The 15,063-nt window shown below is 41.9% G+C and overlaps 1 protein-coding gene across 1 annotated transcript in view; it reads right to left on the bottom strand.

The window, feature by feature from the left end:
* Positions 1–1,503: 1,503 nt before the first annotated feature.
* The window catches only part of mkks (MKKS centrosomal shuttling protein), a 21,720-nt gene continuing 8,160 nt past the window's right edge, over positions 1,504–15,063 (bottom strand). Inside the window, exons 5-6 of the mRNA XM_024142056.2 lie at positions 6,697–7,019; positions 1,504–2,673 (exon numbers count right to left, since the gene is read on the bottom strand). Of these exons, the coding sequence (XP_023997824.1) occupies positions 2,514–2,673; positions 6,697–7,019 (483 nt within the window). The 3' untranslated portion in view covers positions 1,504–2,513. The remainder of the gene's footprint in view (positions 2,674–6,696; positions 7,020–15,063) is intronic.

The following is a 15,063-nucleotide window of genomic DNA, read 5'->3' as shown; positions in this document are numbered from 1 at the left end:
ACTGCTCAAAAAATAAAGGGAACACTAAAAACAACACCTAGATCTGAATGAATGAAAAATTCTTATTAAATACTTTTTTCTTTACTTAGTTGAATGTGCTGACAACAAAATCACACAAAAATGATCAATGTAAATCAAATTTATTCAACCCATGGAGTCTGGATTTGGAGTCACACTCAAAATTAAGTGGAAACCACACTACAGGCTGATCCAACTTTGATGTAATGTCCTTAAAACAAGTCAAAATGAGGCTCAGTAGTGTGTGTGGCCTCCACGTGCCTGTATGACCTCCTACAACAGGGCATGCTCCTGATGGTGGCGGATGGTCTCCTGGGGGATCTCCTCCAGACTGGACTAAAGCATCCGCCAACTCCTGACAGTCTGTGGTGCAACGTGGCGTTGGTGGATGGAGCGAGAAATGATGTCCCAGATGTGCTCTATTGGATTCAGGTCTGGGAACGGCGGGCCAGTCCATAGCAATCAATGCCTTCCTCTTGCAGGAATGCTGACACACTCCAGCCACATGAGGTCTAGCATTGTCTTCATTAGGAGGAACCAGGGCCAACCGCACCAGCATATGGTCTCACAAGGGTCTGAGGATCTCATCTCGGTACTAATGCAGACAGGCTACCTCTGGCGAGCACATGGAGGGCTGTGCGGCCCCACAAAGAAAATGCCACCCCACACCATGACTGACCCACCGCCAAACCGGTCATGCTGGAGGATGTTGCAGCAGCAGAACGTTCTCCACGGCGTCTCCAGACTCTGTCACGTCTGTCACATGTGCTCATGTGCTCAGTGTGAACCTGCTTTCATCTGTGAAGACACAGGCGCAGTGGCGAATTTGCCAATCTTGGTGTTCTCTGGCAAATGCCAAACGTCCTGCACGTGTTGGCTGTAAGCACAACCCCACCTGTGGACGTCCGCGGCCTCATACCACCTCATGGAGTCTGTTTCTGACCGTTTGAGCAGACACATGACATTTGTGGCCTGCTGGAGGTCATTTTGCAGGGTCTGGCAGTGCTCCACTGCTCCTCCTTGCACAAAGCGGAGGTAGCGGTCCTGCTGCTGGGTTGTCCTCCTACGGCCTCCCTCCACGTCTCCTGATGTACTGGCCTGTCTCCTGGTAGCGCCTCCATGCTCTGACACTACGCTGACAGACACCAGCAAACCTTCTTGCCACAGCTCGCATTGATGTGCCATCCTGGACGAGCTGCACTACCTGAGCCACTTGTGTGGGTTGTAGACTCCGTCTCATGCTACCACTAGAAGTGAATGCACCGCCAGCATTCAAAAGTGACCAAAACATCAGCCAGGAAGCATAAGAACTGAGAAGTGTCTTGTGGTCACCCATGCAGAACACTCCTTTATTGGGGGTGTCTTGCTAATTGCCTATAATTTCCACTTTTTGTCTATTCCATTTGCACAACAGCATGTGAAATTTATTGTCAATCAGTGTTGCTTCCTAAGTGGACAGTTATCTTCACAGAAGTGTGATTGACTTGGAGTTACATTGTGTTGTTTAAGTGTTCCCTTTATTTTTTTGAGCAGTGTATATACCCACTAGGGATCAAAATCCAGATAAGATACATTAAATTCCACAACCACCTAAAGGAAAGCGATGCCCAAACATTGCACAAAGCCCTCACCCGCAAGGAGATTAACCTAGAAAACAGCTGGTCCTGGGGCTCTGTTCTCAAACAGACCCCACAGAGCCCCAGGACAGCAACACAATTAGAACCAACCAAATCATGAGAAAAACTAAAAGATAATTACTTGACACACTTGAAAGATTTTTCCCCAAAAAACTGAGCAAACTAGAACACTATTTGACCCTAAACAGAGAGTACACAGTGGCAGAATACCTGACCACTGTGACTGACCCAAACTTAAGGAAAGCTTTGACTATGTACAGACTCAGTGAGCATAGCCTTGCTTTAGAGAAAGGCCGCCGTAGGCAGACCTGGCTTTCAAGAGAAGACAGGATATCTGCCCACCGCCCACAAAATGAGGTGGAAACTGAGCTGCACTTCCTAACCTCCTGCCAAATGTACGACCATATTAGAGATACATATTTCCCTGAAATTACACAGACCCACAAAGAATTCGAACACATATAATTTTGAACAAACTCCTGTATCTGTTAGGCCAAATATCGCAGTGTGCAATCGCAGTAGCAAGATGTGTGACCTGCTGCCACATGAAAAGGGGTCAGAAACAACAGTGTAATAAAACCTATATCTATCTGCCTACTCATTCCCACCCCTGTCATTCGTACAGTCTACTATTCGCACATTGTCACAACACCTGGCTTATGTAACATTTTAAATGTTATACTAGATTTTTTTAACCGCTAGTAATATCATATTTTAAATGTTGTTATTCTCTTGAAAGTTTTGTGTGTCGTGTTTACTGTTAAAAGCTGATTGTCATTGTTTTGTTTACAGTTTATTTCAATGTACACACATTCCATGCCAATAAAGTCCCTTTGAATTGAATTGAGAGGTTTGGTGTCAGTTGACATCTTGGATGACGTATCTAATATCCAGTACCACATTAGCCATTTCCACGGCAACCTGCAGAGCATTGAGTTTGGCTGTGAAGGAGTCCAGCACCCTGAGCTGAGGGGTGGTATCCTTACCCACAACCAGGGGGGCAGGACGTAAAGGGTACCTGGTGAACGTAAAGCTTGTTTATTCAGAGGACACACACACATCCACTTCTACATACAATAAAATACAACAACATACATCACATACAACTGCATTTCACGGTAAGGTCTACACTTGTTGTATTCGGCGCATGTGACAAATAAAGTTTGGTTTGAACAACATACAACAACACACATCACATACAACAACATACATCACATACAACAACAACACACATCACATACAACAACAACACACATCACATACAACAACATACATCACATACAACAACACACATCACATACAACAACAACACACATCACATACAACAACAACACACATCACATACAACAACATACATCACATACAATAACATACATCACATATAACAACATACATCACATACAATAACATACAATAACATACAACAACATACATCATATACAATAACAATAAACAACACACAATACATAAACAAACAACATCACATACAACAACACACATCACATACAACAACATACAACAACAACACATCACATACAATAACATACAACAACATACATCACATATACAACATACATCACATACAATAACAATACAATAACATACAACAACATACATCATATACAATCAACATACAACAACAACATTCACATACAACAACACACATCAATACAACAACATCACATACAACAACATACAACAGACATACATCACATACAACAACACACATCATAACAATAACATATAACAACAACCATCACATATAACAACATACATCACATACAATAAATACAATAACATACAACAACAACATCACATACAATAACAACAAACACCATACATCATATACAATACATTAACAACATACATCACATACAACCACACAATCACATACAACACATACATCACATACATAACATACAATACATACAACAACATACATCACATACAATAACATACATCACATATAACAACATACATCAACATACAATAACATACAATAACATACAACAACATACATCATATACAATAACATAAACAACATACATCACATACAACAACACACATCACATACAACAACAACAAACAACACACACACATACAATAACATACAACAACATACATCACATATAACATAACATACACACAACAAAACATACAAAACATACAACAACATACATCAAACAAAACATATAACAACATACATCACATAAACAACACACACATACAACAACAAACAACATCACATACAACAACATACAACAAACATACATCACATAACAACAACAACATCATATACAAAACATATACAACATCATACATATAACAACATACATCACAACAATAACATACAACAAATACAATCAACATACATACATACAAACAACATATATACATAACATATAACAACATCATCACATACACAACACACATCACATAACAACAACATACATCACATACAATAACAAACAACAACATACATCATATACAATAACATATAACAACACACATCACATACAACAACATACATCACATACAATAACCATACAACAACATACATCACATATAACAACATACATCACTACAATAACATACAATACATACAATAACATACAACAACAATAATCATATACAATAACATATAACAACATACAGTGGGGAGAACAAGTATTTGATACACTGCCGATTTTGCAGGTTTTCCTACTTACAAAGCATGTAGAGGTCTGTAATTATTACATAGGTACACTTCAACTATGAGAGACGGAATCTAAAACAAAAATCCAGAAAATCACATTGTATGATTTTAAGTAATTAATTTGCATTTTATTGCATGACATAAGTATTTGATACATCAGAAAAGCAGAACTTAATATTTGGTACAGAAACCTTTGTTTGCAATTACAGAGATCATACGTTTCCTGTAGTTCTTGACTAGGTTTGCACACACTGCAGCAGGGATTTTGGCCCACTCCTCCCTACAGATCTTCTCAGATCCTTCAGGTTTCGGGGCTGTCGCTGGGCAATACGGACTTTCAGCTCCCTCCAAAGATTTTCTATTGGTTCAGGTCTGGAGACTGGCTAGGCCACTCCAGGACCTTGAAATGCTTCTTACGGAGCCACTCCTTAGTTGCCATGGCTGTGTGCTTCGTGTCGTTGTCATGCTGGAAGACCCAGCCACGACCCATCTTCAATGCTCTTACTGAGGGAAGGAGGTTGTTGGCCAAGATCTCGCGATACATGGCCCCATCCATCCTCCCCTCAATACGGTGCAGTCGTCCTGTCCCCTTTGCAGAAAAGCATCCCAAAGAATGATGTTTCCACCTCCATGCTTCACGGTTGGGATGGTGTTCTTGGGTTGTACTCATACTTCTTCTTCCTCCAAACACGGCGAGTGGAGTTAACCAAAAAGCTCTATTTTTTGCATCAGACCACATGACCTTCTCCCATTCCTTCTTCTGGATCATCCAGATGGTCATTGGCAAACTTCAGACAGGCCTGGACATGCACTGGCTTAACAGGGGGACCTTGCGTGCTCTGCAGGATTTTAACTCATGACGGCGTAGTGTTTACTAATGGTTTCTTTGAGACTGTGGTCCCAGCTCTCTCAGGTCATTGACCAGGTCCTTCCGTGTAGTTCTGGGCTGATCCCCTCACCTTCCTCATGATCATTGATGTGCCCCACGAGGTGAAATCTTGCATGGAGCCCAGACCGTTTTTGTATTGATCTCGTCAACATGCTTATAAACATCTTCCATTTTTCATATATTAATTGACACCAGACATTGATTCTTTCTCGACCAGATCTGCTAGCGCATGAATATCGCTTTATAGAAGGCGACGCATCCACTTCTGAACAATAATATTAATCGGATAACTAGGCATATAATTGGATTATTACCCTGATAGTCAATATTTTACGTTAATCCACACAGCTCTCTAGTGAGTTATCGTTTAATCTCAGTTGAGAATGGGAGTTGGAATTTCTGGTTGAAATTGTGTGATATGTGAGCATGATGGTGTCTTTTTAGATAAGCAATAACGAGTTCGAAACAGTGCATGAATACAGGTATAATGATGTGAGAACAGGAGTGCGCTTCTTAAACAAAAGATCATAACAGTGTGTCTGTGAGTGTGAGCTGCGATATCGTATCTGTGTTTGGTTAGGTGAATCAATATATATCTAGTCAATGCTAATTATGAAAATCTATGGTATATTATTAAGTATATGTGATAATTGTATGATTATTTATCGAATAAGATAAGATATTGTTATGAAAGTTTTTTTGTTGTTAAAGTGATAATAAATCCGATCTACTTCACAGTTGAAGTTTTTGTACCTATATATATATATTACAAACCGGTTTAATCTTGGTACGAGTGAGCTTTTATTGGTATGGGTGTAGAAATATACTCGTTCAAATCTATTGTTGTTCGACTTGGATGGGACGTGGTGTTATCATGTAAATGGGCTTTGTGTCTGCCCACTTGATCATATATACATTATTTACATTTCAATGAATTGCGCTGTGTATCGAGCTGGATGTTCGATTTAGGTTTCAGACGATAAGATTTCCTGTAGTCAGCAATCGATCAGTGTGATAATCTGAACGAAGCAGCATAACTACAGCGCACACACATACAATCAATACTGAGGTTTTTACTCATGTGCGAGTTTATTATTTTTTCAAATAATCATTGTTTTTTATTAACATTAATCTCATACATCCACATATAAACAAATACATTAATATCACAATTACGAATAAATTCATTCTGAGACAGACATTACACCAACATATCATCAATTACAAAACATATACAACCACACATCACATACAATAACATACAACAACATACATCACATATAACAACATACATCACATATAACAACATACATCACATATAACAACAACACACATCACATACAACATACAACAACATACACTAACATACATCACATACAACAACACACATCACATACACTAACATACATCACATACAACGCCCAACATCAACATATTCATGGATCTATGGTGGGTACCTGGTGTTGAGGGGGGTCCACTCCAGCTCCAGCCCAGGCCTGCCGCTCCTCTCCACCAGGCCGCAGCCACAGGTGGCTGGAACCTCACCTCCATCCCCCGGCTGGAGTCCCTCTCCCTGGAGCACAGTACCCGAATGAATAGCCTCTCCTTGGGGCACAGACCAGTGGTGGGCGTAGGTGAGGTCTACGAGGCTGGTTCCTCCATCGTGCTCCAGGGCCAAGGCTACGGTCTCCAGGGAGGAGCAGAACCCGTTCAGTCCCAGTAGGTACTGAGACTGGGAGACTCCCAGGGATAACGCTGCCTCCGCTGCTTCAGTAGTGCCCTGTGACGGAATTAGATAACATTAGAATTCAATCATTTAAAATCGGCAAATATAATATAATAATATAAATATATACGCCATTTTCCAGACCCTTTGATCCAAAGCGACTTAATCGTTCGTGAATGTATTTTTCAGTGGGTAGCCACAGCGGGGATCGGACCCTTGACGTTTTAAGCTCCATGCTCTACAAATTGAGCCACATAAGACCACATGAAATCAGTCATAAATGAGTATTTCTGGATCAGTGTTATTGAGCAGTATGTAATAACAATGTTATAAACCTTATTGGTTAACAGTAATAACTGTTAGTGTGTTATTAGTGCTTAATCCATCAGAGTCTAAGCCGGGGGGTGTCATTATGGGGTATTGAGTCATTATGGGGTATTGTGTCATTATGGGGTATTGAGTCATTATGGGGTATTGAGTCATTATGGGGTATTGAGTCATTATGGGGTATTGAGTCATTATGGGGTATTGAGTCATGAGAGAAGATACTATCACAATCAACCATAACGCGAGAGATTGAAACTATGAAATTAGCAGGAACAACATGTACATCAAAGCGATCAATATTAACTGTGGCTACACACTTTAGCACTTGAAGTTACCACAATATAGCTAAGCATTAACATAATTAGCTAATTACCAACTACGATACAACTATGGAACAACATACACGTGCATAGTTAACATGATTGCATATACATATATTAACTTTAAAGCATACAGTGGCGCAGACTGTACACGTGGAATAAGACATGTTACTCTGCCGATTTGTTTGCTCAGGCTCTATTTAGCTTAACTTCAAAACTTTTAAGCTATGTAGGCACTGGTACTGTTAAATTGTAGTATAATCATGACGTAGAGATATAGCATAACTGTTCAAGCTACTGAGTAGACAGGAACGTTCGCTTAACGTTAAAACGTACAAAGCAATCTCTGATTAAGGACACATGTGTTGTTTGATTTAACCTGTATTGTTGAAGTTAACTCGTAAAGCATAGAAGCGAATTTCTGTATTTAGGCCAATTGTAGCCAATATGTGAGAGTATTTTGAATTCATAGCAGATCGAGCTGTATCAGATACACGAGTAGTGGCACTTTATATATTTGCGTTAACGATGATATATCTTTTGTTTAGCTGCAACTTAATACCACGAACGATGCATGTAATTCTCGTTTCCTCTTCGTCAGGGTCTTAGACTGATCAGCTGAGTGTCAACATCACGAACGAGTCGCCGCCGGGGATCAAAGTGAGACACAACTCGTGCCGGTCGCTACAGATCTTCTTCGCTTTTCACATGTTACTGTTTAGCACGGATAATATTGTCGGTGTAAACACATGAATCGGCATTGGGCCAAGTTAGCATTGAGTTAGGATCTTAACGCTTTCTCAGCGGTTTAGGCCAAAAGTTCTGTATATATTAAAATATCAGAATGTGTAGGATAATAAGTATTAACTGTACATGGAAGATCTCAGGGCTCTAGGGGTTCTGCAGCAACCATGTAGATCACTGTACTGAATGTAGTGCCTCTTGCGTGCGCTACTACCTAGTTTAATGTTGTTTGCCCACTCGATGCTTTGCTCGTCGCTTGCCGATGTGCGGTTGAATAAATAGATTATGCGACGGGATGACGCTATCCTTAGGGACCACCAGATACCGACGTCGTTCAAGTTGCTTACTTGTCGAATGGGGAAAGTGAGCGTTTTATGTGTTCTGCCATACCAAGAAGCACTTTTGTGTTCCTCTCATCAAAGTAACCGCATATCCAAGGAATAGATGTCAGCCGACCATTTCAGCCGATATCACGATACTCACGACACTCATAAGATATCGGATTCTCGATCACTAGCTACTTTATCCATGTCCCTTTGCAGAACAAGCATGATATCATCGTGCTAAAAATAGAAGTGAGTGTCGTTCACCGATCATTTCTGAGTAATCCGAGTAGACTTTCTATAAGTCAATCGCGGGGTATGGTTGTACTTCTTGGCGGTTTGTTATAATCACTCATACTTCTTTCTTCGCTTAGTCCAGAAATCACGAGAAGTGGTGATTGTTATTGCAACACTGTAATGCTCTATTTTTGTCTATCTAGAACACTCACAGTGCACCTGTTCTATTAATATTTGCTCGACGCACGTAGAGATCAATATCACATGCAGAAGTTAGGTTTCATGGTAGCTGTGGTCGATACTGCTATGTACAGGCACGTGCGTCATTATAATGCTCGCAGTTAAGAGATTATGTCGCATGTGGTGGACGATCTAGCGTGATCTGGAGTCACAAGAGAGTCTATATTAAATTCCGATTAGGACTGAAGTCAGTACGTGTGTATAAACGGTGTATAACACATGGTTGTAATTTCTCGTAGCAAGACTAAGATCAGGTCCAGATCTCTCTCGACAGGTTGTATCGAAGCATAGTTCCTGGGTTGATATGACCTAGTGTGGTTAGGTGTCCTAGTGGGCACTTATGACTTGTCCATGCTTCCTCATGGATCCAAATACAATTGATATGTTGTGGAGCGGGCTTTCTCGTCTCTCGCTCCGTCATCGTATAGTGCGTTGCATAATATATGAGTCTGTGTCCGGATAGGAACAGACACTCAAAGTAGACTTACTCGGTTCTCGTACCGGGTGAACTATGGCGTGTATCATTGCTTGAATGTACTATGCACTCTGTCCATCTTCACTGCAGTAAATAATTGCGAGTGAAGTCCTCGCTCAGAGACAGGATTGTGTTCATCTCCATGGAGTGTATACGCATCCCTCACGTATTAGGTTCTCTGGACTCATCTCGAAACTGGCCTGTAGTCTCGCATAACCGCACGCACATGTCCAGTTGACACACGAAGTCGAAATGTGTGTTGTGTATCCCTCACGTGCTTCGATTCACACCGTCCACCAGCTCTCTCTCTCATGGCTATCTTCTCGGACTCATTGTGGAGAGGTGCGAATACTCGTCGTGTTTGATTGTGTGTCGCGACTAGCGGTGTCTTCATTCTGACGCAGGTAAAGCCCTTCTTCAGAACGTTTCAAATCAGGGACGTGACCGTCTCATATACCAGGTCTATAACGCATCACCTGGTCACGGTGTGAAGTGAACTGTGGGTCTAGGCTTATGCATTAAGATAGGCAAATACACTAATCAGGCTCTCTTGTGTTGTAGATGCCCTCAGGTAGTACTCTCAATAGTGTTGGTGATGGCCTCAGAGATAGCATCAAGTAGCCTTATTGTACGACTCGCGAATAAAAAGTATGGTGCAGAATTAATTTTTTGTATAGAAATCCACTAACTGTGATTTTCCTGAGAAATTCATACATTGCTCTTTATAGAGTTGCTCCGGCATCTCCTAGTTCACTATGCTTCGCAGTGGACCCACGAGGAGAGACTGTGGCACTAGTAAATTAGCTAGTACTCTGCTCGTACCTTGCTTTTAGATAGCTAGGAGCTTAGCAAGCAGCGCTTGAATGATACGGCTATAGATGCGTGTAGTTCGTACATCTATAGTCCATAACTTGGCTGTTGCTCGTTGAACTGACAGGGCACTGATACCCATAACAAGCTCATAACCTCAGCAACATGTCTATAGCGAACACACTGTCACAATAGCCCAATCAATCATATCAACGCTACATCACACGCACTGCTCATCACCATGTATGGACTGACACAACTCACATCATATACAATAACATACTGTAGCTCCACACAGTACACGCAGTCATATTGATACAACCTACTTGAGCATAAGAGATACTGGTATAGCAAGTACTGTCATACTAGTATACACTGAGGATACGCAATCATAACAGTCTGTATTAGCAGTATACATATAACAATTACGACAGCATCACATTATGCACGACAACACCAGCAACACTACAATAACAGTGACAACAACATACATCACATAGTCCAACATACATCAACATATGAACAACGATACCAATCCACATATAACAACAACACAACATGAATACCAACCATTACAGACCAACATACATACTAACATGACATCACAGTACAACAAACACATCACATTACGCCTAACATATCATGAATCACATAACAGCCCAAACGATCAACATAGTTCCAGTGATCTACTTGGTGGGTCGTACCGCTGGTGTTGAGGGGGTCTGCCACGTCTGCCAGCTCCAACCGCAGGCCTGCCGCTCGCTGCTCTGCATCAGGCGGACAGCCACACGTCGTGGCTGGAAGCCTCACCTCCATATTCCCCCGGCTGGAGTCCGCTCTCGCCTGGAGCACAGTACCATCCGAATGAATAGCCCTCTCCTTGTGGGGCATTCAAGCCAGTGGTGGGCGTAGGTGAGGGTCTACGTGAGGTCTGGATGTTCACACGTTTCTCGCAAGTTGCTGTCGCTCAAGGTCTGTGCTGACTGAAGTGTCCAGACGCTACTGGTCTCAGCTTCACAGGGAGCACTAGAAGACTTACGGGAAACCCGATGTCAGAATCCCCAGAGATCGGAGGTGCTGCCGGAGTTCACTCGGGGATGGCTGCCTCAGAGGTATTATCACCGTTACGCTGCTGTCTCTCTCAGGGGATCTTATCTGAGTGTCTGCGTGCTGCCTTCAGTGTAGTGCCACGATGTGAGGTCTCGGCACATTAGAGATGAATACAATGGTAGAATTCAATCATCTTAAGAATCGGCAAATATAATATAGATAATGATAGAATATTACTCCTCTGACGCTATTTTTACTACTCAACAAGTAGCCCTCCTATACGATATCATTAGTAACTTCAATTCCGTAAACTATCGTAATCGTAATCGCGCTTGCTGTTGGTCAGTGAGTCGCGCGTTATGATGGTTAGAGTCTGTCTCGAGGACGCGAGAGGATACGCGGACATCCTTGACGATTCTTAAGCTCTGCAGAGAATACGCGTTGCAATAGTCTAAATTCGGTAAGTCCCGAACGAATACTGAGCACCGAAGATACAATAATGCTCGAATGCGTTCACTTGTAAATGTACGCTTAGAATTATACAAGGCTCTTTGACTCACCAAGTGTTGATATATTTGCAGGCGCAAGGCGCGGTCATTTGAGAAATCAGATATTGTTGGTTACTATTGTAGAAACTGTGATACTTTGCCTTTAGACCTTTATAAATTTGAGAGTTATGATTATATAACAGTTAATTCAGAGTCTCGATGTAGGTGGTTTTGTAGATTTCTCTCTATAAAGCGGCTTAAGTGCAATTTTAACTGGTGATATTCGCTATTGTTTCCTTTGTGTGGGCTCGCTCGCATTGTTGTGTGTGTTCAATGAGTTGTATTACATGAAGGTTCTTCGGATCATATTATGGTTTATTGGAGTCTCTATTAGATGGTGCTTAGTATTTGACGAGCTCCATTATGAATGTGGGTGTTGTATTATTGAGGTTAATCATTATGAGGCGTATTGAAGTCACTTGGTAGGGGTAAGAGTTGCAACTCGGGTGGAGCTCCTCTTGGAGGAGTTAGAATTGAGATCTGAGTTAAGGCGAGCGCTTAAAGTTGAGTCATTCTAGGATGGTAGGCGTGTTATCTCTGGAAGGAATCCGATTATGGGGTATCTGTGGAGAGAACAGGTCAGTTACATATGATCCGCAGGTGGGGGGTTTTTAATTGTGAGTGTCAGTCAGATGTTAGATGAAGAGAGCTTCACCTAGGTACTCGAGTCAGGTCAATGAGTGTGTACACTTGAGAGGACTTAATGGGGTAAGGGGTTCTTTTGGAGGTTCATTGAGTTGGGGTATGTATGAGAGCAGCTCTGTGCATATTGGTTGTATTTGTGTCATTGTCACATGGAGGTAGTTTGTCCCATCTGCATCGATTGACAGTGAGGAATCGCTCCAAACATGTATCATCTAATATTTGTTACAAATGACCAAGGTTTTTTATAGTATGAGGCTGGATGATACGTTATCCAGATATATGTGGAAGCTAAAAGTTATCCAACGGGGTCTGAATACCATGTTATAAGATTGGATCTGAGAACCTTATTGTTCGATCGATAGGTCAGTAGGTGGGTTCACGGTTGACGCATAATTAAAAATCAAAGCATATACTAAACTCGCGCGCGACTATACATTCGTTCGCTCTACTTTTCGTGTTATAGAGAAGTATCACATACCTTAGCGTATTTTCAATTAATATTAGTGATATAAATCTACTGATTCGTGTGAGACACCCAGACATCGTTCGGGTTTTACAATACTATCTCCGAGAAGTCCTACCATTCTGTTCTCCCAATGGTGGACAGAGAGGGCAGTCATAATTGGTGCATAAGTGTCGATAACCAACTGTAGTACTCGCCATATGCCCTCTGAGGCCTACCATGGAGGCCAGGAGTGACTAATAGGCCTTAGCTCTCGCCGATTAGAGCAGGGGTCAATAATGACCGTTTGTAGGTGACAGTATAGCGCCGTGATCGCGAGACAGATTGCATGCAGGTCTGCGACGTATCTTCCGACATCTATGTGGCGGAGAAATCTCTATTTAGGGAGAAGCAAGCTGCTCTCCTGGCAGATTATAGTTGGTCTCCGGCTGGCCATGACAGGGAACGTCGATCCCTCGTGATCCTGTACCCAAAATCGCGTGGTAAAGAAGACTTGACTCGCTCAGCCAATTCCCACCGCACACTGGAAGGTAGATGTCTGAGACTGAGGCCGATGCTGTGATGGTATCTATGCGTCGTCGGAAACGGCCAGTATAAGACGAAAGTGAAGATGATAGACTCCGCTAGATTTGCGGAGCCTTTGGAATGACTGGCTCTGCCCACATAGTTTTGGGTTAGGCGATCTATCAATTCGCGGGAAGGTCTAAGTTGGCTGAACATCGTTTCTTTTGGATTTTAAGCACGCAGCTATTCTTATTGAATGTGCTTGTTATCTAATTGTAGCGATTATGCGCACATGGCTGGGAAAAGTCGACCTCTAGGGTCAAGCAGGTGTTTAACTAAACACATCCTTCGTAGTGTACTTTACAATATCATAAAGACATTATTGTGTACTGTAACAACGTGGGCCATAAGGCAATCTGGACAAGACCTGCGTTAATTCCATCACTCGTATCTCAAATAAACACCTTTGTGTTATGACTCACATGGGACAGTAGGCTTTATAGGGTACAGACTGAGACAGACGCTGGTGTTATGGTAAGTAATAGCTCGTATTGTACATCTCATGTTATCTACGACTTATTAACTATGTGTTGTACATGTATAGGCTAGACACAGGGTCGTAGAACTTGTTAGGTGTGTACAGTTAATAGTGTCATGGTCAGAGATGCTTGGCGTCACTACAGACGTCTTTGTTACTACGACGTAGGGCTTGTGTAGGATTACATCAGACGTAAGTTATAGTCGTGTTTTTATGGTAGACTGGCGTGTCACTAAGCAGACTCCTTTACTTTCCTTGTTACACTTATGCTTCAATAACTGCTAGCCTAGAACGCGCATAACAGCACTGTTAGGGACACGCTCACTTGGGTAATCATATAGGCTAGTTGTTGTTATGCAGTATAAGACGTAGATAAGTAGATAAATAAACACACTGAACGACTGGTGTCTAGCAATGACCAGTGTTTCTGCGTAGATCTGTATTAGGTAAGTATAAAGGTGTTATGGTAGATCTTGGTGTCCTTAGGCAGACCTTTTGTTACTGACGTAGACTGTTAGTGGTTACAGTAAAAATAGTAGGTTGTAGGTGGTAGACTGGTGGCGTCCTACATGGACCTGTTACTTTGACGTAGACTGTTAGGTACCGTAATATAGTGTTGATGGTGCGTGCTGGTGTCCTACAGACGCTTGTTAACTGACGTAGGAGCTGTTAGGTGTACAGGTAATCAAGTGTTATGGGTCGAAGACCCTTGGTGTTCCCTATTGTCAGACCTTGTTAACTTGACGTGAGACTGCTTAGGCGTTAGTATACATGTCATGGTAGACTGGTGTCCTAAGTAGACCGTTGTTACTGACGTAGCATGTTAGGTACAGTATATAAGTGTCATGGTAGCGTCTGGTAGTCCTAAGTTCAT

Source organism: Salvelinus sp. IW2-2015, unplaced genomic scaffold, assembly GCF_002910315.2.
Source record: "Salvelinus sp. IW2-2015 unplaced genomic scaffold, ASM291031v2 Un_scaffold2924, whole genome shotgun sequence".
NCBI lineage: Eukaryota > Metazoa > Chordata > Actinopteri > Salmoniformes > Salmonidae > Salvelinus > Salvelinus sp. IW2-2015.
This window is presented reverse-complemented; position numbering and strand designations above follow the sequence as displayed.